Consider the following 27609-nt stretch of genomic DNA (forward strand, 5'->3'; position numbering starts at 1 on the left):
TGCTTTGGGTCTTAGCTTAGCACACTAAGACCTTCCAGTATAAGTAAATCAAAAAAAAAAAAATCACCCTCTTTGTTTCTCTGTCCTTCTTGGTCTATATGCATAGAAACACGCATTTGCTAATGATGATATACTGTTAATAATTAAGTGATAGCATCCAATCTCAAGACCTTTTGTCTTCCTGTCTAAAGGGGAAATCCAAACAATAATGGCATAGAAAAAGATAAGAGAGATAAGGAAAAAAGAAAAAAATATGTAATTTGAAAAAGAGAAAGAAATCACAAGCAATTAAGATCTGGAATATTATATTCTCTGTGCGTTTGGCTCTTTCTGAGCTGTATTAAGCATGGTATTGGCAATGACACCAAAGAGGCATGCATATCAGAAGGATCTGCTCAGCTTGACAAAATGGGTATATTTCTGAAATTTGTCTATAAATGGAGAATTTTCACACATGAAATGTAAAAAACGGGGGTGCTAGTTTATCAGTACACTCTCCTTTCTTTAAGTTCTCCATCCTTGCATTTCAATATTACATGAATAATAAAAGGTAGTAGCATTAATATATCCAATGACTCAAATCTCCACTCCCCCTAAAACACAATGCATTCTAGCACATACCCAATAACTTTACATAAAACGAACATGAACTAGTATACTAAATTTAACATAGCAATTGTTTTAATAATGAAACTAGGTTTTAAACAATTCATGCATAAATTGCTGATAAGCAAGCCTAAAAAGGCTTGTCGTTTCAAAGCAGGCATTATTGTGTTTTTTTCAGCTCTGCAGCTTGTTGTGTGATTTTTGCAACTTAAAAAGTATCATCATACTATGGAAAAGCTCTTTTTAAAAAAGTTATATTAAGGATGCTAATGTTATAGAAAGTTCAGGAATCTTTCATTTCCAAAATTAAGTAGTAAATTATACATTCAACACTCAAAGCCCATAAATAATTTTTGGTGGGGAAAGGAAGACAACAAACATATTTTCTCTCCTCACAATCTATTTCTGTGATCTACCTATTTCTTCTACAGTCTTATGTTCTCTGAAGTATTTGAGAATAAGAAGATGAGAAAATATAATATTTGAGAGAAATGATACGGAGTTTGACCTATGTTAACCAGCAGGTCTTACTTTGAGTCTGAATATTGATTCAAAAACTAGGTTGTCCGTTCAGCGAATAAAACTTCATGATTTTCCTGAGAGCCATGTGGTTCTTAGTTAGGTTTCTGATCTTTGGCTTCAAGTCAGATGACTTTCAACACTACTCCTATAAAAAGTGCAGAGTAAATTTACCGTGTTTAAAAACGACAGGATGCCAACCGACCACTCATAGATTTCCAAGAGGCACTTAAATAAATTGATGCTTGGTTTTCTTCAGAGAGTTATTAAGCAGGCATTCACGCCAGGCTGCTGCTCAGTTTATTCACCGTGCCACTCACACTCCCAGCCAAAGGAAAAGGAGCGCATGTTCTGTTTGTTTGTTTTGTTTTGTTTGGGTATAAATGCACTTAATCGCCTGCAGGGAGTGAAATACCTAAAGGTCAGAAACTAATGACTGCCATGTTAAGCCGCAGCCTCTGCAGGAAACTAAGCAGAACAGATGTTCAGTGACCCTGACTTACTCCTGTCCACTCCTTTCTGGGTCTGCCCAGTGAGAAGGTGGATGGAACCACAATCTTGCCTCCTAGTGCAGTAATTATCCATCACTTCAGGGATGCTCAACAGAGTCAACCAGGCTCAACTGCTTCACCTAGACAGAAGCTTTACCTAGTACCAGAACAAGTTTCATAGTTCTTGTGATTTACCAAATTACCAGCTCGGTTAATCATTCTTTCTGGACCAAACAAGAAAACTACTGTAGTCACTAGACACACTCATGACTACAGGCAAACACCCAGGTCCACACTTCTCAGGAATCAGGGCATTGTGTTCCTGAGGGCTGGACCCCTAAAGTCTCGCCCCAAACCTTTGCCTTTGGGTCACTGTTCTTGTTTCATGGTTTCTGGGGCCTGTAACCGCTCACTCTCTTTCAGTAGCTTTGCTGTTTCCTTTCTTTGCTCTGCACTCTTAGGATAGGGGATTTGAGGCAATGACAGTGGGTGGATATGAAAGACATAAGAAAAAATATTCAGGAGATGACAACCTTTTAACATGAAAATTATCTGGGACTAGTTCAACAGTTACTCTGACATATGCAAAGATATTTAGATACACATGGGACTCTCTTTGCCTGTGACTGATCTTGGCCCTTTGGAAAACACTAGTGCAAGTAGCTGGTTTCTAATATCCAAATTGTACAGCCTGAGCATATATCCTTTCTCTAGGATGCAGAAAAGGAGAGGGAGGTGAAAAAATTATCTAATAAAAGAACAATGCAGTGCTTTGGCTAAACACATGGAAAAATGAGCAAAAGAAAGAAAGAGGTGATTAGAAAGAGAGAAAAAAAGAGGAGCAAAGCTTCTCATACAAAAATGGACTCATGTATTTGTAGTATTTTAAAGATTTTTTATAAAATCACTGTTTATAGTTTTAGCCTCAATCCTAAATATCAAAAAAGCAACATTATAGAGAGTAAATATAAATATCATTTGCAGAACTAAGATAGCACAGATCCTAATACATCTGCCCCCTATTTCCAAAGGACTCATTTGTTGTCACCACCTAATCTGACAGTTAACAAAGAATTCTAACAGGAAAAATTAAAAAGTGCAGGAGAGTGAAACATATTTCTGGCAAAATCCGGAGGAAAGAGAACTAAACTAAAGGTGAAAAAACACAACATGGCCAGTCTTAGCTCAAAAATTCCATTCATTATTTCAACAAAAAGGCAGTAAATTCAAACCAGAGGCATCCTCTGCCATTAAGACCCAATTTGCAGACGAATAGGTGTGCTGAAAGGCTGCAGGTCACGTACACTCACCTGTTCTTACCCTGGCTAGCGCTGAGGACCAGCAAGTTTCCAGGGCTGAGAGGGTAAAGTGAATTCTTCCCTAATTCTCTAAAGTGCGTTAGTCTGCTCAGATGAAGGCACCTTCTTAGAATGTCTCCCATGTGACGATTATTATTTCTACTCTCTCTGGATTACTATATCCTTAACCCCCACCCCTGGCTCTTGTGGCTATGGCATGAAGCCGTGGATTTGGACAATTGGGTTGCTTGTAGCAGTAATATTATAATGATATACTGGAAAGGTTCATCTCCTGCACTGTCATTATTGATAAATGTAGCTTTTTCATTCTTAGAAATAGAAAGATTGAAATGGAGCAGAGCAAGGTTTAAACTGAATGGATATCACCTCCTCCCAAATATCACATCTTGTAGCAGTGATAAATACAGAAAATCTAGCAAGAACTGTCAAGTTATAAGAAGTATCTATTATTTACTGATACCACTGAGTTAATCTTCAAACCTATCTTCTCCCTCAATCATTGATTCTTATCAGCCAAAAAAAGATTTAAAACAGTTGGAATTCCCAACAGATCCAAGGAATGTTTTTGAGAATTTTTCTCCAGATGTTCTGGATGTCTCTGCTTTAACAGAGTTACGTGATTTAAGAAAATTGTTCTTGGCATTTGACACACCAGTGTAGATCCCGGCCACGCTCATCACTGCTTCACTGTAGTCTAAAATTGACCCCTAGTTTGTGCCCCATTTTCTTATTCTGTAAAATGAGGCTTCAATTACTTAGGTTATAGATAGGTTTTTGGGATTAAATCAAATAATATACATGAAATAAGAGATAAAGTATATCCAGTGCAAAGAATAACAGTAGATAATGCTATTAGAAGTAAGAAATTGCATCCCTTATCTAACTGAAAAGCCCATCCTCAGACAAAATTTTTCCACCATCAAAGGACAGATATGTTATATCTGAGGATATTAAAGAAAATATAAAAGGTAAGTGCAGTACATATATACGTATAAATAGTCCTCACATTGTGTCATGACTTAAATGTTTTGAACTTCGTGTGAAACTATTTTCTCTCCATGCCAAACTTAATATTCTCAAGTCACAGTCTATGATTACTTGAACTGTCTATAATCTAGAAAAACAGGGATTGTGGGAAATAAACCCCAGCCAATACCTAGCTGATATGCATTCATGTTAGAGGATCGCCTTATATGCCAATGCAGTGTCATCGAAAAAGAAAAAGTAAAATTATATAAAAAAGTGCTTTGTCTCCCTCAGCCCTTTAGTTCATTTTTGTATTCCCATCCACAATTTTCTGCATTTCTCCCAAGCTAGGATGCCATTTAAAATATGCATTTTCATGTATTGCATTGAAATAGCGTAAACCTGTATACATTGAAAAAGTATTCCCAAAACACAAAACCCACAAGGAGCCATGTGAGGAATTCCCATCTCAGCCTCCCTCCTTTATATAAATGGGAACATTTCCATCCAATAGTATGTCTAAATTAATGTGGTTGCCAATTGCCCTGATAGCACAACTCCTGAAATTTTCAGAGAATCAAAGAAAACCAAAACAGACACCTAGCACTTGGATAGAAAGTTCTGAATAGAATTTCCATTTTAAACTTCAACTCTAAAAAGAACATGGCAACAGACGTGTAAAATCAAACATATAACTTTACACAGAACAACATTTCTCCTTTGCTAAAACTACCAACAGTAATTCAGGTTTGGAAAATGTGACTTGTCACTATTGAAAAAGGACATTTAATTCATTCTCTTCTCTTGTCCTAAAAGATATCAAGTTCCCCCACCTCCCACCCCCAAGAGCCACTCAAATAGAGGATGGTCAGAAAGGTGGCTGGAATAGAACAGTAGGACTTGACAGCTATGGATTGAACATTATTAAGCTCAACTCTTCAGGAAATACCTTGAAAGGCCATGACATATAGTCATTTATCTTTTTGTTTGGGCATGATTTGACTCACAGAGTGGGGGCTAAAGGGTAGGGTGCAAGAGCAGGAACCAGGCAGAGACTGAGCCAGCCCAGGTGTTCCGTTGTAGTGCCCTCACCTGAAGGTGCCCTCTGTACAAGCTCTGAAGACATACACAAGTGGGGTCTATTTGAAACTGGTCAACAATAAAAAGAAGAGAGCTGGTGCTCTCTTGGAAGTGAAGAAAACTAATAACATAATAATACGATACCTATTAGCTAGAAGTTAAAATTTTTCAGTGACAAATTACAGCCTCTGTGGTATTCAGAAACTTGCAAGGATCACAAGGGTCAGGAGAAGAGCTGACCAATAGAACCTTCTGAAATACTGGAAATGTTCTATATATGCTCTGCCTAATAGGAGTACTTGAAACGTGACTAGCCTGTCTGAGGAACTGAAATTTAAAGCTTAAATTTTGTTTAAATTTAATTCATTTAAATTAAAATACGAAGTTATTTGTAGCTAGTGGATACCATATTGGACAGAGCATGTTTAGAGCCATCACTCAAAGTTTACCAAGAGTCTTTATACAATGCTTAATTTTCTCAAAAATGATTCTATAAGAAAACAGGTTTCAAACACGTGTGCTAATATTCACGACTATGTGATTGCAAAATCAGTGTGAGTTAAAAATAAATGCACTATCTCTACTAGTTGAAACTGTATCCAACAATCTATTTGATCTATGGGCTTTTCTGTGAGTCTTATGGAGAAAGAGGGAAAAAACAAATTAAAAGGAGATAACCAATAGCTTGCCTGTTTTGCAATCGGCATGTCCCTACATTATAGTATCTGAAAGTCGTAGGACAAACCAGAATGGAAAATGAAAAACAGCAACAACTAGGAGTATTTGATTTAGAGGGAAGATGTACAGAATTAAAGGACAGTGACCTTTTATTCCTACCACTGTTCAAAATAGGAGGCACATGTGCCAATAATCAGATAAAGTAGAAAGCTGATAAATCGTAAAATGTATTTTGCCAGCACAGGAGAATGCAACCACAGGACGCAAATTCTGAGGCTTCAAGGGTCCTTAAACATTATCCACTTCGAACTCTCCTGCAGATAAATAAGTAACTTAAAGCCCAGAGAAGTGCTCAGTGTCCCTGAGATAACAGCCATGCTCAGCCCCAGATCGCCCAGTTCCTGTTCTCCTCACTACAACTTTCACTCTAGTTCTGCTGAACACAGACTGAGCCCGGAGTAGAGAAGGAGCCTCATCTCCATCCTCCTTGTCCCCAACTCTGGTGAGCAGAAAATAAAGAATGTTTTAACCACGCTGCTCCACTTGACACCTAAGCTCCCTTCACTAACACAGCATTCCTAAGAAATCACACAATTTACACAATTTACCAAGCACACTGTGAAAAGGAAAATTATAATACACAACTGTGTTAAGAGAATGCTTTACAGAGGGAGAGCTTTTCAGTTTAACATGTATTTTGTTGTAAAGGTGCCTTGCTTTATACTCAAAAAGATACATGAGTTCAAGAAGCGCAGCTCCAATTTCCAAAGCAAATGACTACTTATCTTACGCTTTTGGTGACTCAACGGGACCATGAAAAGATGTGAAGAGAGAAACAATCACTTTAAAAAGCAAAAACAAACAACCATCCTCCTTTTAGCACTAGAACTTAGACATCATTTACCTCAAAACTCTCATTTTACAGGTGAAAACACTGAGATGGCAGATTTTAAATGGCTTGTTTCAAGCCACACGTCTAGTAAGTAAAAAAAATTGGGTGTTAGAGGCGGGATTTCTGTCTCCACGTTCAGAGCTTTCTGTTACTCTAGAAACCACAACGAGACAGATGTCTACAAACCAGAAAAAGGAAGAAAAGAACAATTATCCTGCATATGTCGTTGTTTTAAAATGCCTGTTATTTTTAATTTGAGTTCTATTTTGACATAAAATATTCCATAGTTTTTTATGTAATCACATGGAATAGTGATGGAAGAAAGAAAATTACATTTCAGGAGCTATGTAAATGATCAGGGAATAAAACCACTTTAGTTCCTGAATTTTATAAACTTTCTTGGTCTTCAGATAATCTTCTACAGATAAATGCCACACTACTGCTGATAAGAGCGAGAGATAAATAACACTGCACATTTTAAATGTCATGTACTTTGAATTTCATACCGTGCTCTTATAAATGAATCCATAAGAGAAAAAGAAAATGCTAAATAAATACAGTGATGAGGCTTACATTCTTGTGCTGCTGGTCTTGTTAATGATAACAGATTTCCCTGTTTGATCCACATTATGATCCAGCCCAAAGTAAGCTGCCACTCGATGGACAAGCATCCTTTGATAGGATGACATCTGAGGGAACTTTTTATAATGATTACTGGAAGAGAACACAAGAAAAAGTGGAATCAGCATTTTCGTTTCTGGCCTGTAGTATATTTTCTAGGTACAAACACAAAATCATTTCTTTTTCAGCCAAACTACTAAGATTATTTCATCTCTGGCATCACTTAATGTCCTCATTTCCAGACAAATTTTCCACTTATGATAGATTTATTGATTAAGCTGCAATCATTATCTTTGTTTCATAGTTGCACATTTCTCTCATCAAACAGAACTTAGTGTCTGTTGGAAAGTATTCTGTTTTATTCCGTGATACCTTATCAACGGAGCCAGGCACAGGACAAATGATATGACATAATATGTGACTGCAGATGCCTATCTGGAGATGTGTCATTACACGGTTTACACTGAAAGCAGCATAATTATTTCCAGGCATAACTGACTGCAGCCAGCTGGAGCCCATTAAAAAACTATAATAAAAATGAAAAGGGTCGCTTCTTGTTACAACTACTCTATGCTAATCAGTGGCCCCCTGTTTATAGCCATTTTGTTAGGAATTCAACAAGCAGGAGCGCACATGATCCAAGGAAAAATTCCCATCAGCATATAGTTCCTAATGCCAATAGCATTTCCATTGAACAAATCAGCAAACATATTAAACAATGTTTTATCTATCCCTAAATCTTTCCAGAATGAATAATGAAACCCAAATACCAAACCAAGACAGAGCATATAAATTAACCAGCATTGCAATTTAACATACTTGTTGTCACCAATGAAATCAATAATTTCCTGCTCCATTTTCAAGAGTATCATCCTGTCCCTGAAAAAGAAATGTTAAAATGAAAAGGCTTTTTGTTCTTTTCATACCCAATGACCCACAACATTCATTTGGCTGTATGGAAAGATTGTTTAAACGTATGTGGCTATAAATCTGTACCTAATTCTTCTCTGGAACATGCTGTCCATCTACATATGATTTCCTTCTACTTAAGATTATTTCTCATCTCGTTTTAAGTATTTTGTCATACTGAAACTTTTGTAGTTTTGATGTTAACCAGGACATGCAAAGCATTAAGACGATAAAACACTTTAAATAAACTGTATATTTCAAATTAATAGGAAATTGGAACAAAACAAAGCCCAAGAAGATGGTTATAGAACTGCATTGAAGCACAGTTGATTTATTTGACATTGATTCTCATTCTCTACTTTTTCCCCTTTAATCAGTATCTCTTTGTGACCAGGAAAGCAGAACTCCTAAACTACAATTTATTCATTGGGTAACTACCCAGGAATTAAGACTATCTATAAACAGTAAACATGCGAACTATTAACAGAAAAGAGAAAATACAAGAGACAGTTTAAGGCATTAAGAAAGTGTCTGCATTTTAAAACTCGCTTCTTAGAAGTGTTTGGCTTAACGATTTTGATTGTAATATTCTACTTGATCCTTCTAAAAATAAGAGGCTTACTTAATAATTTACCTGGAATTATTCTTTAATGTGTTAATCAGAAACTCGTGTAAGTCTATGCCTGTAGAATCCGTATATTCTTGGCTGCAATCTGAAACAAATAGCAGGATGGAGTTGTCAGGAAGGATGGTGGGGAGGTGAGGTGGAGAAGGTTTTCCCAACCTTTCCAGGTTCCCTCCTGCTCAGGTAAGTTTTAGATGAAGTTATTGTTATGAAAGATACATGTTTCAAAACTAACAACCTGGCAATATAATGTCAGAATGAAAATTAGGTTCGGGGATTGAATACACTCAGTAGATCCTGAGTGTGGAAAGACCCAACTGTCATAGAAAGAGAAGCCGGCACAGTTGGGGGCGGGGGGTGGAGTCAAATATCACATGTTCATTCTGTGCTGTAAATCAGCAAGGACACGACCTCCACATGACGGGTACTCCCAACCCACAGAGAGAACTCTCAAGAGTTTGAGATCCCATGGAACCCTCTTTCTCTTAAAACAGAGAAGCAAAAAAGGAAAGTTTTGTTATGACTATCTAACTATTAATCAGTACAAAACACAGGAGGGCACTAAATACTTCCAGGTCTCTTGAGTCTTCTGATGTTGGCTAATGCTTAATTTCTAAAACCATTTTAGGAACCTGTACTCCCCACTCTTGTATCCACCTTGGGTTTTAGATATTTAGCAGCAGAGACAATCGTTATAAGCGGATATGCGGTTATAGAGCATGACATTAGAAGTAGTTGTCATTCTTCAGCTGATCAGATGCCTTATTCTTTCAGTTATTAAAAAAAGTCTGCTACAAAGCTATTTATTCATGGCATTCTTCATTTCAGCTTAACTTACTTTTGTTTTTATTTTTGATTTTTTGTTTATTTTAGCTTTGTACCATTATATATATCGCAACAATTTGAAAAGTGTGGATTGTAGGTTTGGGGTTTTAGAAAGAATGAGTTTTTTGGAAAAATTTTTATTGAAGTAGGAGTGTATATGTTTTAAATGAGACATTACATGGCAGTATATGGGTTGCAGAGAAAAAAATGCACCTGTGCTAGATAAAATGTTAATCATGTATTCTATTGAAATTGACACATACACCTATGCTTTGGGGACGACATCACTTGTTGACTGAGAATTGCTAATCCACTATCTGTCTTTAAAGATAAACATGGAAGTGTGGCTATAAAACTGGGTAGCATTACTGTTCATCAATCCAAGTTAATTGGACTAATATACCTGAATTAAAAGCAGATTTATATTCAGTCCCTTGCACAAACATCATTGAAAATAGGAGATCCACATGAAAATCCAAGGAAATATGTGATCCTAAAAGTAACCTTTCTGGATACACAAAGAATGACACCAAGAACAGAAAAATCAAGTTCACATCTTCTACACACACATACGTACACATATAAAATTCTATGCAGAGTTTGGTGGGAGGTGAGTATGCATGTAAAATCTAGAATGTATTCTACGACTGTTTGTGTCCAAATTGAGTAAGTTAAGGAAAGATTTTCACATTCACCTTTTGATAACATTCTGATCTTGGGTTTTTCAGAGGTTTTATCTTTGTTTTTATCCTTTTCTTTTTCTCTTTCAGAGTCATCTTTCCTAGATTTATCATCCTCTTGCAGGCTGGGGAAACTGGAAAGCTGTAAATGAATTGATTCCTGTTGAGGAAAAAATATAATACTTTAGGGCCAGATTTAAGAAACTCTGTCTGGTTTCCATTTTGCAAAGAGGTTACTAAGTAAAAGAAAATGAAAGCCAGGTGCAGATTTTTTTTCTTAAATGGTAAAAAAATTAAACCTGTCAGAAAAATAATTGCCCTTTAAGGTGAATTAAACTTCAGAAGTCAATGGGAGGTCATGAGAAACATCTACCACTAAAACTTTGCCTCACGAATGTTAACCTTAAGCAAGTTACTTTCCCGTAGATCACAACTCTTATTTTCTCTACAGGTTTATTTTTAAACACCTGGGAAAAAATTTCTTTATCAGTACGCTTGCATCGCAGCTGCTGTCATGTCTCAAAAAAAAAAAAGGCTTCTTCAGTTCTTTTCTATAATTCCTTGTAAGGAGAAATTGGCACAAACACAGACAGACAGATATTATGAATCATAATTACAGATAGAACAGACATAAATAAAGGCCTTAACAGCCAATTTACAATAAAAAGCCTATTTTAGAACCAACGTCAACAATGATTTCTACTACTATGAAAATCCAAGACATATAATTGCAGGAATCCTGGGTATAGATTCTCATACATTGTTTACAAATGCCAATAATAAATCATCGTAATATATGGTTACACTAAGCATTGCCTTTTCGAAAAGGTAGAAAGTAGAACAATATTTCTCATAAATTGTATATAATTATTAAGTATTATTTAAATTTTAGTATCAGTTAATCCTTTCCAAAATGTAAGTCTCTTGAACTGATGCTGGGCCTAAGATAGACCATTTACAGTGCAGGGGTAGAATCTGCTTTTACATTTACTCATTTTACACTGAAAACAGATCATTTTGTATTAACTCACATATGAGCCATTTGGCTAATAGCATGTTCACTGTTTTGAAGAAGAATGAGCCAATGATGTTTTTTAGTTTTATGGAAAATCTATGCTATGATTAAAACTATGACAATTAGTCAACATTAAGCCCACTTGTTCTTATGTAAGAGATCATCTGATGGGAAAGCTTTCTTCTACTAGTGACATTAAAATTTATGATGTAGGGAAAAAATATTCCCAATGACTAATAGTGTTTCTCATCGAAACTAAACTAATCCTCCTCTACCTGTGACTAAATTGATGCCTGTACATCTTCAAAGTATGGCCAACTGGGAATTTTAATGGTTCTTGGTAAACCTGGCTAATGTAATAAGCATAAAACAAAACTCGTCCAAAGCCAAGTTTCTTTTTTGGGAGGGGCTACATTGTAAATTCCTGGCTGGAATAAAAAGACACTATAGTTGGAAAGACACATGATATAGAGGATGAAATAAAACACGTTCTCATGGTAAATATTTATCTTACCGGGTTTCCTGACACCCACATGTTTATCCTGGGGATGGACATATACAAAGTATGTAAAACTGAGTGTAATTTGATTATACAGTCTTTTATCACATGATTTGGGATGGAAATGTCTTAGTCTGCAAAGTTTCAGGCAGATTTTAGGGTTATGATTTGCTTCTACTTGCTAAGGAAACAGCTGGAACATTTCCGGCTCAGAAGACATGGCTGGGCATGGGGAAGAATCAGTTTGACAGTTGATCGGGAGGGGAAACTGAGGGTACCAAGCCATGGGAGTGGTCTCATTGCTTCTTCAAAACCAGTTGAACCATCCAGCCTCTGTCAGTTTGAATCTAAAATCAAAGAGGCTTGGAAATATAAATGCAAGAGCAGAGGCTAAAGGACATCATTTACCAAAAAATGTACAAACTCATGACATGTGTTGACAAATACTATACTCAGAAAAATATCTATCTTTTCTAGACATAAATATACATTATGGTGTTGAAAGAACACACAAAAGTGCTGTAGAGTTGGTAAAAAACAATCTGTTATTTTTTAATATTTTTATTGATATGCTTAATAATAAAATACAAGTGTTAATAAATACATTGGTACAGGATAAGTTTATATCCAACAACAGTAAAAGAATGATTCAAGTTGCAGTAATACACTGATAGGTAAATAGTATAACATGAGAAAAGCAAAACTCCTTTAACTTAAGGACAGACTGAACCATTAGCTATGGGTCTGAGATCAAGTAATACAGGTAGCAAGAGTTTTTCCCACACAGGAAAATGAAGGCAGTTTTCCAAATACTGTGAATATACAAACATCGGGGAAGCAATACAATCCATATACTGTATACTTCTGCCAGTGTTCTCTGGGATACAGTTCCCACATTTCATAAGTGCCGGTGGTACCTAATGAAGGCATTGCATATAAGCTCAAAGGTCTGCTCCTTTCTTCTCTAAAAAAAAAAGTAACATGGCTGCTTGCTTACTTATATGTGTCTCTGGGTTTTTTCTACCAGCCCCCTTCTCCCACCACCCCTCGACCAGGCCAAAGAGAAGCTTGCAAGCTCTAATTCTCTCCTACAAAGCTAGTCTTGGTTACTGAGCTTGGAACCAGCAGGAACAAAGCACCGTTTGCATCTTATTTCTCTGTACCAAATGCGTGGAGAAACTACACTTAGGCCCAGGACGGGCACTATGATACAGATGATCTCCTAAAAAATTTCCTCCTGGCATCTTGTCAAATGGGATAAAAAGCAGATTAAGTCTATAAAGGCTGTGCTCCTCTGCCTGGCATTAGGAGTGGGGGACATGTGGGGCATTATTTCTCCCAGAGTCTGTCATTCTGCAGAGTTAACATATATCATGTGCAGTACATTATAAGCCATCAATCAATATTTAATAATACAAGGCGTGATATTCACATTATTCCCCTTTTTCAATCTCCATTAAAAATAGAAGCACAAATAAAATGCTGAAGAAAAGCCACACATTTCTCAGAGCCCAAGTAAAATAAAGCTTGTGTATGAAACATAGTGATGGCTACCGAAAGATAGCTTGTCCATGTCATAAAGCACGCCTTACGACATGAGTGGCATGTTAAGAAAATGAGGTGAGGAAAAAAAAATACTCTTAGGACAAAATCTATAAGGAATTTATTTTTGGTCCTTTTAAAGAAAGTGCTCTCAATGCTCTCTGTATCCATGAGGAGAATTTAGAGTATTTCAATTAAAGTAAAAAGAGAAAAGCAAAACAAGACCAAACAAAAATAATGATATCTTAATCAATTTTCCCTCCACTGGGCTCAGATAAATCATTTGACTTTTGTCTTGACTGCTCTCAGCCTCTGAGAAAATAAGGGAAATTTCGGCAGTAAGACTATTTTTATAAAAGCTAATAAGATGCCTAAAAGGCAAACATAAATAAACATGATGTGAAGTTTCTCATTTTGTCAGGGAAGGGCTTCATTGGAATTTGAATTTTTAGAGCCTAATCGTCTTGCTGTAAGGAGTGAAAATAAGTGTAAGGATATGCGGCAATATATTAATAATATTAACTTAAATTACCATTAACTCAGATTCTTTTCTGGACAATTTGTCCAGTATTGAGAAATCTCCACCAAAGGCCATAGGAGTACGTCTCCAAAGCTGAATGCCCCTATTCACTATTTCTAAAGATTCGTAAGCGTCAAGAGGTGTGTTTCTCATAGGCAAGTGCATTCTGGGGAGGCGAGAGGTAACAATCTCCAATTAGGAAGGAGACGGGGTACTTAGGACTATATTTGGTTCAGTCTCATCAAGAGAGAGCCTTTGAGGAAATTCAGCACTACCAGGCTTACTTTTTAAAGTTTTAATCTAAATTCTTTTGAATTCCTTTCCATTTCAGTGTTCAGAGGGTCTGGAAAAAAACAAACGCAATACTCTGTGACAAACTGTTAAACTAGTTAAGAATGTCTCATTAACAGGGGATGAAGCCAGAAAACTATTTCTTTTTTCAATTATTTTTTCTCCCCCAAAACACTGTTTAATACTAAATTAATGCTCATGCACACAAAGGCAGATCCCATTCATGCTCTTAGTGATAATGACAGGGGTATACCTGATCCTGGAGACTTTCACCTCCTGGTCTGGCTGAGGATTCTTCACAGACAGCAAGACTGCGGGTCAATTTACCTTTTCCGGCTCCTGACTGGGAAGGGGAAAGAAAAGGAAGGAAAGGAAAATAAAGAAAACAAACAGAAAACATTCTCAGGCTGTCAAATCATCTCCACTTTCACAGAACACTTCCAAATCAGACTTTTAAAACTGAACTTCAAGTCGGCCACTCAGTGCTGTCTACGCTGACTCAAAGCATCAGACGCCTGTGTCGATGGGGGATGCAAGTGGAAGAGAATGTGAGTGGATCAATTTAAGGAACACTTTTAACAAATTGTGCCCATCACATTGGAAACATAAAAGAATGAATTGCTGCCATTTCATGAAAATATAAGGAGAAAAAGATGACAAAAATTAATTTCTACTAAAACTGACTTTGGAAGAGATTTGACTGAGAAGATGCTTTAAAAGATGAAGAAGGTGTCTTAAACACCAGAACCTGTTTACTTTAAGGCAAAAATCAATCAGGGACACAAAAACATTCATCCCAAATTTAATTTAAAATAAAAACAAAACAAGTGGCTATTCATTTTGTAAAGCACTGTCAAACTGAAAGTGTGAAAACGGGATCAAATATATATGTTTGCAGCTATGTGAACCCCTGAACCCTGAATACTCTAATTAAAAAGCACACAGAGCAAGAAAGAAAGACAGACGTCAACACGACCCCATCAAAAGCAGATAGCACTAGTACAGCCAAGATCCACACACCACCATCTGAATTGTTGGCAAATCTGTTAACCCCAATGTGAAATACGCAATTGCTATCCCTTATAGCAGGTCATTGCAGTATCTCCAGAGCCCTACCTTGGATTTTCTTCTCTCTTGGTTCTGAGCTTCCAGCCGCCTCTGTGTGTTAGAAACAAAATAAAACAAACAAGCAAACAAAAAAAACAAACAGTAAACCAACACCCGGGAAAGAGAGAGGGAGAGAAGGCATCACTATAGTTGAGAAATCAACAGCAATGGCAACATGGTATTATAACCCTTTGGAAGGACTCCCCCTTCCCTCGCTCCTCCAAACTTTCAACTCTAACTTTTGGCTCTCTCTCCTTACAGCAGCTATTGGAGAGGGAAAAAGCCAACTTTGAAGGCTTTTGGCCATTATGTGGCTACCTGCCTTTGCTCACTGGTTTATAAAAACAGTTAACACTTTTGTAGTCTGGTTCAAAGAAAATCAATAGAGGCTATTTGCAAGTACAGTCCCCCCTCCCCCCCCACTACCAAATCTTTCTTATAAATCATGATGTATTTAATGATATCACTTTTTCAATCATATCACTTTTTTGGTACTGTCAATCACTCCCAATCTCCCCCCACCTCCACCCCTTCTCAAGCTCTCTCTCTCTCTGTCTCTCTCTCTCTCCTTGGCTGGGAATTCTAGGGCTTAATCATTTGCTAATAAGAATTGAACTTTAGCCCGCCCACGAGGGTCAACAGAGGTCACATCTTTGATTTTTCTTAGACTATCACAAGCCGGGTCTTCATCTTTCCATGGACAATAAATCCATTTTTAAAATTCAAGCAGCTGAAAGCTGCCCAAAGAAGCCCTCCACAAATTCCTTGAGCTGGTCTAGAAATTAGTGTGGAGATGCTGTGTGCAAATTCAGTCATTAAATATGTTCTTTGGATATTTTTTTGATTTCAAAGGGCATTTTAGAGCACAGTTTGGTCAGGAAAAACAAAGTGACTAGTAATTGGGAAAGGAGAGGATTAGCTTTATGGATTTCCTATTCATTTTACTAGTCAAACTCTTCAAAAAAAAAAAAGGAGACACACTTTCAAAGTATTCTAAAAATGAAAGAAAGGAAGCACACACAGCAGCGTGAGAAGCAGGGTTTTCCAGGCTCACCTGCAGTTCCAGCTTCTCCTCTTCATCCAGACTTTCCGACTTAACGATGCCGTTCTCCGGAGTGGCCGTCTCCTGCTCTGGTCCTCCTCCCTCCACCATCGCCTGACTCAGGTCTCCTTGCTCAGACATTCTCCCAGATGCAAATTAAAATAACGAGGTTTGATGCCCTACAAGGTCAAGATGTCAGAAAATAAAGTCAGTGCAGGGTGAAGAATTTACTATTATTCTTGAACTATTTCATATCAAATGAGCAACTCAAGCATTCCTGCCAAACTTATACAAAAGGAGAATAAAACAAGATCAAATCAAGTACCCAAGGCAAACACAAGAGGCAGATTCGGTTGCCCTGTTCACCCCTCCTCCACACACACACACACACACACACACACAGTTGTAAATACACCTTGCCATCACAATGGATCAACAAATCTTAAATGGAGACACATAACTCCCACACATCTACCAGTCCTTATGTCCCACCACAAAGTAGAAGGAAAGAAAAAGAGTATTTTTCCAACTCTTGAACAGATGACCCTCAACTTCTGAGTCAAGAAGTGGTATTGGTGTTCTGCAGCACCTCTAAGGTGACTCAAAATTTATTTGCAGGTTTCAACTATAGACATACTTTCTTAGGTGTAAGCAATACAGTACACTCTACAAGGGGCAAAAATCCATTTAGGAGGTAATAATTCAATATAAATATAGGATGTAAATTTGGCAAGAAACATTTCAGAGCCAACGTTTTCAGGCTTCAAAGTGACAGCTACATTATTAAAACCATAGGCCCTCTCCCAATCTCCTGTCAGTTGCTGGTGCTGCACAGATCCCACAGAAGGAAGGCTCTGGCAGGCAGTTCTAATGAAGCTATCGAAACTGAACTCCGCTCCTCCAGACTCACAATAGACTGCTACACAGACACTGGAAATGGCTTTTCAAAGTTAAAGCCTGTTATTATTTCTTTTCCTCCCTACTTCCATAAAACCCCTGACACTTCTTCTGATGTGCTGTCATACGAGGCTCATGAATAATTTAACACGTACTTCCTCCTCAGTTTTTTTTTAAATGTGGGGGAATTAAAAAGAAAGAGAGACAGGAAGGAAGGAAGGAAAGAAAGAAGAAAGGAGAGAAGGGATGAAGGAAGGAAGTAAGAGAAAGAAAGAAAGAAAGATGGGAAGAAGGAAGGGAAAAAAGAGAGAGAGAGAGAAAGATGTATCCTAGAAAGTCAGTTCTTTCACAAAAATTCCCAAGCAATGGCTGCCCCGTTCCCAGCCATTACAATGGTAATTCTGATTGGACAAATCAATGTTTTGATATATTTCTTTGGGAGTGTTTAATTACCATTTACTAATTCAGTAACTTTATTTCCAACTGGATATAGGAAGCATGACAAAACTCTAAAACACAGCAATTTCTGTTACAAATTTGCTAAGATCTACCATGACAGAACAGATGGTATCTAATGATATCTTTAAAAAGTACAGGCTCAAGTGGCAGAAGATTGTGGGAATGTAGAAGGAAAAGTTTTCCTTTAGGATGTTGGTTTGAGTCTGTGAGTGACTACTGAGCAATGCTTTTAGGTTTCGGTAGGTTTTAGGATATTCCATCCAGTGTGTTCTGACAGATTTCTCATGTTTCAGTGGCACTGGGTATGTGTGTAGTTAAGAAAATAGAAAGTTCTGTTTCCCAGTGGCAAACAGCTTGTTTCTCAATGTATTGGGTAGGGGGAGGAGACGGGACTTCTGTTGCCATCTCTTTCCAGAGCATTTCAATAAAAAACAGATCGTGACCAGATTTAAAATGGAATGAATAAATTGAGCACTAATTTTACAAACTATAAGCCAGTTGAGTCACTGATAGAGATCCTGTCTGTTTTGGTTATCCTTAATGAATTGTTCTATGCAAACCAGCACATTTCTACAGTAATAAAAAATACAGATGAGATGACAGCTAGACAACAAGACCTTTACCTTTCACGCAGAATCCCTGCTGTAGGTCTTGGCAACTTACTAGCGGCTTCTGTCGTTCTGCACCAGGAAAATCCACACAAGTGATCAGAGACAACTGGAGTCCCATGTCCCCATTAACAGTTCAGAACGCCCATCTCCATGCGATTCCCTTACACAGTTTGACACATCGTCAACCTGAAAAAAGATGAAAAGTCAATAATAATAATTGCAATAATCATGGTAGGGTGAAGGACGAAATAAATAAGACTGGGTTTCTAACACTAATGACCAGCTTCCAGCAAATCACGTTCACAGCTTGATCCAGCTCCACCTGTCTCAAGCTGCCTGCTTCTTCTCTAATGAAGGCTACAGCCGGCTGTTCAAGTCAGAACGGCACCCACGCAAGGAGCTAAAATTAACAATTGCATTATGCACCGAAGATTACTCACTTCAATTTTAACCTTTTTTAGTGAAATCTTGCACTTTATGTTAAAAAAACACAAGCTTGTGTGTTTGCCTCAATGAGAATCAAGATCACCTATGAGCAAAAATCTTGCATCCCTTTTTAACCAAAACCTTTGTCTTAATTATAGATTAATATTAATATACTTTAATGCTGTTTCTGTGACTCCTTCCTTTACGAAAGTAATCCTAACGAAGCGTATTTACAGATTTTGATTTAATGAAGTATGATCTATAAAAGCAAAGAAAAAGAAAAGAAAAAAGAAAACTTTCGCAATGGCTTGGCTGAGAGAGCTCTTGCATCTCCAATAGCAGTTTGGGAAGAAGAATTCCTAATAGTCTTGTTGCAAGGGGAGCACAGTCTATCTATACCCCTCTTTCTCCATCAGGATTGCCACCGCCGGCTGGGCATTCTGTTTGACGGCAAAGAAACGCTGTCAGAGAGATTCAACAGATTTGCAAACTTTGAGCCTGTTGAAAACAATCCATGCTATAACGTGCTCTTTCTTTTTCTCACAACTCCTACAGGAGCAGCGGCAAAGACAGCTTGAATGCAAACAGAGAGACGGATTCCTAATAACAGTTGCCAAAACCAAGCTGTATCTCTCTCGTTTCACCGCAACTCTACTCTGGTGCCCACCTCTTCCATCATATACCCATCTTTGAAAACACAAATGCATCTCAGTTATTTAGTCTGAAGTTTAGAACCCCCTTGTGCCTCCTCCTCGGTGCACCCCTCCCAAGTTTAAATGAGTGCAGCTGGTTCCTCACCGGATTTTACTGGGGCTATATTAACAACATATTGGGTTACAATGCCATTTGTTGTGCAAGAGGAAAACAACTGTTGAAAATGCGATCACTTATACCGTCGATAATTTCTAGCTTTCTTCACATTTTCTTAAAATAGATAATCTGGCTTTAAAATATGTTTCTTTTGTTGTTAGAAATTATACAGCTATTGAGAGACAAGCAAACATGCATTTAGGACAAAAATGGATTGCTAATCAACAGTGATTTTAATTTTTCAGTTTTGATCAGTATCACCATGACTACTATCACTAACACTCGATATTAAATAGAAGTCAACATGTCTTAAAATTAGATCTATTTAAGTACCCAGTCACTATCTAATATGCCTTAGAATAGGCACCAGGGGTTGATGGAATTACCAAATGCTTTTTGGATTCTGTTTTCCTTTTCCCAAAGAAAATGAAGTTGTCAGTGATCACCGCAATCTCCTTGTCCTGATCCTCATATTTGTACCATGGCGTTTAATCCAGCGGGTGAATGGCAATGCAGTTTTCAAATCTAAGCCTTAGATGCATTATCCCAGCCCCAGTAGGTGGATGCAAGATATAATTCTTTCCATGAAGAAAGAGAAAGAAAAAACTGGTATTCACGCAACCAACTCAGAGAGCCTGGATATATGTATATGCGTAATTACCAGGACACATTTTGAAATAGCACTGAGCTCTAAAGTCAGCGAGGTATTATTCTTGCATGCCTGAATCATAAAGTCATCATCTACCAAGATAAAAGAGAATATGGGCATATGGGAATGAGCAGAGAGGAACATATGGATCACAAATATTTTTGTAACTGATTAAAATTGTTCTCTTTGCTAAGAAAGCAGTGCCAGGAAACCAACCCTACTCTAGCTTTCTGTTCACCAAGCTAACCTGACTCTTCCCCTCCATTTAATCTTAATCTGTTCCAATTTCTCCTATTTCACAAAGACACAAAACTATTTTTAACAAATATCTTTCATCCAACATGTGGCTAATAGATATTCTGCCAAGTTTCAATTGTTATAGTTGGAGGGGTCGAGAGAGAAAGAGGAGATTCTATACAAAAGCACAAAATAAAAGTCACTGTAGTTCTCTCTGTGGAAACAATGTTTTAACCACAATTTAGGGGGTAATATTCAGGAAATGCAATCACTTACAAGACAAGATATAGGAAATTGATCAACGGTGCTGTCAGCTGTTTACAATAAGTAGAATAATTACCATTTCACATTACATTTATGCTATTTCTTATTTCTTTAGCTTACTTTAGAGTTGAAAATGGTAGTAATTGTGGGATTGTGGAGATGAGAAAGAGAGGGAGAGAGGAGAAAGGCACAATACAAAATAGTAAATATTCTGTCTTTCATCACCACCAACAAAATAGGTGTGTCTTAAGTATGTATGTGTGTGTGTGTTACGTATATTAATCATTGGGCTGTCATGTGGAAAAAGAGAGATGAGGATTTCATTCAAATTTCAGTAGTGACTTGTTTCTCACGGGACATCTAAAATGGGAAATTAAAGTTGAATTCCATTAGCAAGTTGGGAGGGTCACTTTATTAGTCACTTTCCTCACAATCTTTTTACTAAAAATTAACGGAGGATGATTAATTTCATCCTAAATCAGCATAGGTACTTTATGACGAAATAATGCAATCAAAGTTGACTCATTTGAACAACTGAACTATTTCTCCCATATGCACTGTTCCTTCTTTTCTCAGCTGGTCATAGCCCTGCAAATGTAAGCCACCAGCAAATTGTGGTGATGTTAGTGATTTGTCAATTTGCTGCAACACCTTATAGACCCAAGACCCATCCTATTCTCAAAACAGTTATTATGTTAAAGTTTAAAACATATTTTGAACATTTAAGATTAAGTTTAAAGAGGAAAAATAAAAGGTAATTGGAATGTAATCCTTTCAGAAATGAAAGCAACCATGGCATGAATGGAGTGTACAGACTAATATGTTCAGCAAGTTTAAAATTTTCCCCAGGTGACAAAAAAAATCAATAAGAAATTTTCAAGTTTAATTTCCCAAAGAAAATCTACTTCTTCAAAGCATGCACAAGAAACACTCAACCAGGAGCTCTACTCGCTAATAAACTCTTTTTGGTCAACCCAATGTATAAGCATTCTGTAAGATTCTTGAGCCACCTATGCAAATGCCAAAATTACCAGACAACTGCTTTGGAGGAAGAACTCAGTGCGATATTTCAGAAAAGGAACTTTCATACTAGGGTTTTAGGGGATGGAAATATTTTACATAAATATTCTTATTTGAGCTTTAAGAGCTAGGCAGTTTGTGAACATATAGTAGCTCATATGTGGAATATCACTTTTTCTTCTTTAACTATTATAGTAACCTGGACAAAAACATAATCTAGATCAACATTTAGCAGAATTCTAGTAATGGAAATAACTGATGTCAAAAGTTTGGACATAAGAACAGCCCCACGATAATCACGAGTGCCATTCAAAACTGAAAGGTCTGATCTCAATAAAAAACATCCAAAGGAGAAAAGCAAATGTTTCAATTCTCCATTCTTATAGCAAGTCTTTATGGAACCTCTACTATGTGCAAGGATGTTCTACATTATGACATGATACCCAGGTCAACTAACACAATCTCAAAAAAATCTTTTTTCTAAAAATACATATTAAAAAAGTTAAGTACTTCTAGTTGGTCCACATGAGAAATTTTAAAGATAGATTAAATAATTTTATCTTTATCCTCCTCCTTTTAATTATTTATGAACTGGAAAATAAAAGTGGCTTCTGTTTTTATAATTCTTAAATGTTTTCTCAGTGTATGTCAAAGGCAAGAAGACATAAACTTGGGAGAAGTGTCAAATGCACTACATCCTGGAATACATATTTGGATACCCCCTAGAGTGAACTAATTGATGAAAGTAATAAAGTGAAAGGTAGCAGGAAATGATCTTACATTTGGGTTCTAAAAAAAAAAAACATTGCATCACTGAGCATTTTTAACTTAGACAAGAGAAGATTTAGGGAGGACAAAATAGCTATTTTCAAATGCTTACAGCATATTCAGAGAAAGAGGAAGTGGCTTTGCTTGATGTTGCTCCAAAAGTTAGAAGGAGGAAAAAAACAAAACAAAACAGGGCTACTTTTTTAAACCTAGGACCACCATATGACCCAGTAATTCAACTCCTAGATATATATCCAAAAGAATTGAAAGCAAGGACTTGAACATATATTTGCACATTAATGCTTATGGTGGCATTATTCATAATGGCCAAAAAATGAAAACAACCCAAGTGTCCATCAACAGATAAACGGATGAACAAAATGTGGTACAGACATAACGATGGAATATTATTCAGCGTTAAAAAGGAATGGAATTCTGATACATGCTACAACATGGATGGACTTCGAAAACATTATGCTTAGTAAAATAAGTCAGACACAGAAGAACAAATCTTGTACAATTCCACTTACGTGAGGTACCCAGAATAGGCAAATTCATAGAGACAAAGTACAATAGAAGTTACCAGGGGCTAGAGGCAAGGAATAAAAGACATTGTGTAATTCGTACCGAGTTTTTGTCGGAGATAATGAAAAAATTGTGGGTATAGATGTGGTGATGGTTACAAAATATTGTGAATGTATTTAATGCCACTGAATTACACTTAGGAATGGCTAAAATGATACAAATTGTATTATGTGTATTTTATCACAATAAAAAAGAAACTAAAAAAATTTTTGCTTCCTGAATATGATATAAATTAAAAGTAAACAAATCATTATACATACAACCAGATCTAAGGCAGAAAATGATAATGCAGGAGGAGGAACTGACAGTCTACTTTGCAAAATTTCTTCTGATATATTGATAACATATACTTGTGAAGACAAGTCCCATGGATGTAACCTGCCCTGGTTTGTACTTGACTCACACATGTATCCAATAAATGGGACCATCATCATCCTCATCACCATGTTAGCAGTCTTGTCTTTGGCAAGGTAAGTTGCTATTTAACCATCCAATTTGGACATTGCAAGAATAAAAAGGTTAGGGTGCAGTGTTCAGAGAAGCTTCCCCTGCTCCTCTACCAGAGTCAATGCATGCTTGGCCACTGTATTGTCATCCACAAAAGGGAACAGACACCATTTCTAACTGAAAAAGACAACTCCATCGATTTTTTTGCCCAAAGCTCACTCTGGGCACGATCTTAGTGCAATACAAACATCAGGCTGTCAGTAATCAGGATGAGGGAACTGAGTGTAACGGAGAAGATAATCAGTAGCTTTGTCACATCACGGGCTCAATTTTTTGTGTATTTTTTTTTTATTGCAGATAAGGAGAATTTTCTGACCAAAATCAATGCCACAGAGAATAGGGCCAAAAGCACTGCTGCCATGTTAGAAAATAATCTAAGACTCGAGAAAGCATTGACGCTGGTTTTGGTTTGATTGTATGACCACTGGGGCTAGGCCTGGGATTTTTCAATAGTCTCAACTTTCATAACTCACGCAGGCTAATCACCACCTTATATTTCCTACCTCATTCTGTTAAGAATCTAGGCATGATTTATCCTTACACAGAGTAGCGTCATCAACCTCCTGCCAGGCGCAAACTTTAACAAAAAAAAAAATTGTACAAGTACTCTGAGAACAACACAGCACCGCAAAGAACCTTAAAATCAGGTAGTCTGGCTGACATTAAATCCAGTGACTTGCACAAGATCCACAATCATACAGCGACAGAGCTAGGTCAAAAACATTGTTCTTTTGACTGAGGATCAGATCTCTTTTTAATACCCCGTGTTCCTCTGGTGATGGCTCTATTAGAAATTTAGACCAGGCACCTAATTTAAGCAATTAATTCCTCTCACATGAACCAGCAAATATGGCACAGAAACTTCACAAACACATCGTCTGGTGATGCTATGTGTGTTTCTTCCCTGATTTTATCCCTAACATCACATGGACGCATTCGGGTTTCTAGACATTATACTCAGTCTTTCTCTTTGAAAATCCTGAAAGCCCATAAGTCATGGCTATCAGAATGACCTAAATTTATCTGCTAGCTATCTGCCCAATTTCCTCCTTCCACTTCTGGAACTCATAGTGAACATCTTTCCAGAGACTATACGGGAAATCACACGCCTGCATGATTCCCAGATAAAGTGTGTCCAGGGTTTGCAGGAAGGTATTATAATTTTTTAATGTGGAACAATTTAATTAGAATCTATACTGGTGCCAGAACACATGCACCATTTAGAAACAAGTGTCTCCCTAATGGTCAAGCAAAAAGCCAGGATCTCAGACTTGGGGAGTAGCCTTGTCATGCCAAGTGTAACTAAAATAAATTGTCCAGGAACTTAAACAACACTGCTGGGAGCTTTCTGATAATGATACAACTTTGCTAAAACAAAAATATTCCTAAAAAGTTGGATCTTACAGGAATCCCATCGAGTTACACATTTATCCTAAATATTTCTCTCAATATCACTGTACTATGATCTCCTATGACAAGAAACATTATTTCAGGGATGCGGGATGATCAACTGAAGTGATGCTTTTGCTCGAGTATTACCAATCTTTCAGACACTGGAAAATTTGTATTCTAAATTCAGTTCAATGCCATATTTTAAAATGTCCTCTTTTTGGAGGATCTGGCGGCTGAGAAGATAATCCATTATTTATTTTCAGTTATTTATATTGGAGACGCCTTGTAATGGAACAAGGATTTATCACAAAATGCATATTTTCAACCCTGGCTTAAAGGATTCAAAATGATAAAAATTCATCATGAAGAGAAAAGGTACTTCAAAAAAAAAAAGGGAGGGGAGAAATATTAATTTTTTTGGCATATCTGACATGAGCTCTTTTCTCCTTAATTTCTACAAGAAGTGAAAGAAGCATCTGTCATTTCAAAAACTATGAAACTTAACAAATGTGATGCAGTTAGAGGTGCTAGAGTGGGAGCTAAATGTTTGAGTCATTAAAACCTTTCTTGGAGAACAGAAGAAAAGAGGAGACATTTAGGTAAAATGAATAAAAGCAAAGATAAATTGATAAATTATTATCCTGTCAGATTTTTGAAATGGTGATAAAATTCACACTTTTTCCATATGTATATTAGGGAAAATAAGAGGGTTCCATTGCTATAATGTCTTTGTTTTCCCATATGTCGATGTGCGGTATTTGGTGCCCTAGAATCTGCATATTTCACACCTTGATGTTGCCAGAATTCTTATTAGCTAACATCATTACTAAACCTAATCAACATGAAAGTTTAAATTTTCCACCCTTGACCTCAGTTCTGCCCCCCTCTCACCAAAACAGCAGAAGAATGAAAAGATTTTTCAGGGGAGCAAAGGAATGGAAGGGTGCTTCCCCAAAATAAAAAGGCAAAATGTGGGTCTTAAGAGTCTACAACGGTAGGAGGAATGTTCTTCTAGTCCCAAAAGGGAGGGAGAGAGGCAGGAGAGAGAGATTTAGAAGAAATGGATGTATGCTGCCATCCCAAGTGTAGCACGTGGAATTTCAAGAGGCACAAACAAAGGTAGTCGCTGGTTATGTAGGGTAGCTCTGGGCTACAATTGTGTTAACATATTGGTAGCAAGTTCTTTCTGCGCGATACAGCAGCCACATGAATCAATATTTTTATTGAGTATTCACTATGACACGGGTAATTTTGGACTGAGTGTTCTCCATAGGTTATTATACTTTATCAACTGTGCCATTCATTGCTGGCACATAAGGGGGAAGGTGGCAAGTTGCCTGCTTGTCCCATCTCTCTAGTGTTAAGTCAGCTGACTGTTGGCTCCTTCAGTCACTGGATCACCAGGTCTCAGCAATGCAAGGGAGTCATTCTTTCACAAGGCTCAAAAATTGAACCTAATAGTAAAAAGCCTTTTCCCTGCACTATTTTATAAGCTACACAATGATGGAGGAGACTTTTGCCTGTTGAGTGTTCCTCTGTGCTAACCCAGTGCTGAGAACAGTGCCTGACATATAGTAGGATCTGTTGCCTCAGTGAATGAAAGGAGGCTCCAAGCTCTAACTGGATCAAATCAGTGATGGCTGGGTGACTTTACTGTGTTTCTCCTTCCTCCACCTAAAAGGAAGGCATCTAATCACTCAGAGACCTAGTCACCAGTGTACCAAGGATCAAGGGAAAACATCCCACAGCCCCTAGAAGGTAAAAGGGTAAAACCATGACATGCTTCTGGATGTATAGATCTCAAGAAGCTTTTAGTCTGGCTGAGCTCTGTGATACTGGGCCTATCCATTCCAAGAGAGAGCCAAAGCTGACCTATTGAGTACCTACTGTATTTTGTCACTTTCTGGACAGGATACTAGAGACAAGGAAGAGATCGTGCTTGCCCAAAAGGAGCTACCAATCTAATTAGAGAATTCAACAGTCAAAGAAATTTAAGAGCAAAGCAATCCAGAGGACTAAAGCATATAGTGCAAACAATATACATTACTGCTCACCTTAGACTTAAGACTTTCTCAAAGTCTTCTGTTCTCAAAGGCAAATTTTGAAAGCAATCTTACGGGAACTAGCAGATATAATGAACAGAAAATGGACAGTGAGAAAGGCATTTTTCGCTAGAGACAAAAGGAGAGTACTGAACTCCTGAACTGAAGATGCACCCGCAGGTGAGTTTCTTCAGGCTGTTGGTAGTTTCTGAGTTTTCCCAAGAAAGTAATGGCAGCAATCAAATGCATTATTTATCATAATTAAACAGGCCAGATATGTAGGCTATGCTCACATTTCCAGGCTAAACATTTATCTAGGAATAGTGTCTCTCATTCCTCTCAAGCTCTACTCCTTTCAGTATGACAAGAAGTTTCTTCCGAGTGTTCACTCTGTCAGGTCTCACCTAAGTGTCATCTCCACCTTCAGGAGGAAGTTCCACCCACCTCAGGCGCAATGGGTTCGTACCACAAACTGGAGGACAATATACCTTCATCATATGTGCCTACTCTTCCACTTCGTGAATGTGGGAGCATTTTCTCCCTTGTTTGGCTTTTCCTCTTTCTCTACATTGCCTAATAAAGTGTGACACAAAATTACACATCTACACCCCTGCACATGCAATCATGAAAATGAAAAAGCCACTGTGCTGAGATCAACATATTTGCTAGAGGAGAACCTAGGTGTTCAATAAATAATTCCTACTGTCCTCAGACT

General features: G+C 37.3%; 1 protein-coding gene across 50 annotated transcripts in view; it reads right to left on the minus strand.

Annotated features, from left to right (window-relative positions):
• Positions 1 to 27609, minus strand: part of ARPP21 (cAMP regulated phosphoprotein 21) — a 153021-nt gene that overhangs the window by 90771 nt on the left and 34641 nt on the right. For 23 of the 50 annotated variants that reach the window (XR_011496308.1, XR_011496307.1, XR_011496304.1 and 20 more), the window contains exons 1-9: positions 18466 to 18599; positions 18207 to 18380; positions 16240 to 16406; positions 15195 to 15236; positions 14332 to 14421; positions 10227 to 10371; positions 8716 to 8794; positions 7992 to 8051; positions 7125 to 7265 (exon numbers count right to left, since the gene is read on the minus strand). Coding sequence is in view for 40 of the 50 variants with exons in the window: in XM_070492475.1 (XP_070348576.1) it covers positions 7125 to 7265; positions 7992 to 8051; positions 8716 to 8794; positions 10227 to 10371; positions 14332 to 14421; positions 15195 to 15236; positions 16240 to 16368 (686 nt within the window). In the remaining 10 variants the exon portion in view is untranslated. Of the gene's footprint in view, positions 1 to 7124; positions 7266 to 7991; positions 8052 to 8715; positions 8795 to 10226; positions 10372 to 12270; positions 14131 to 14331; positions 14422 to 15194; positions 15237 to 16239; positions 16407 to 17137; positions 17261 to 18206; positions 18381 to 18465; positions 18600 to 19019; positions 19304 to 19816; positions 19956 to 27609 lie in introns of those variants that run through there. The other 27 variants (XR_011496301.1, XM_070492476.1, XM_044754680.2 and 24 more) reach the window with 11 other exon arrangements.

Source organism: Equus asinus, chromosome 21, assembly GCF_041296235.1.
Source record: "Equus asinus isolate D_3611 breed Donkey chromosome 21, EquAss-T2T_v2, whole genome shotgun sequence".
In the NCBI taxonomy this organism is placed as follows: domain Eukaryota; kingdom Metazoa; phylum Chordata; class Mammalia; order Perissodactyla; family Equidae; genus Equus; species Equus asinus.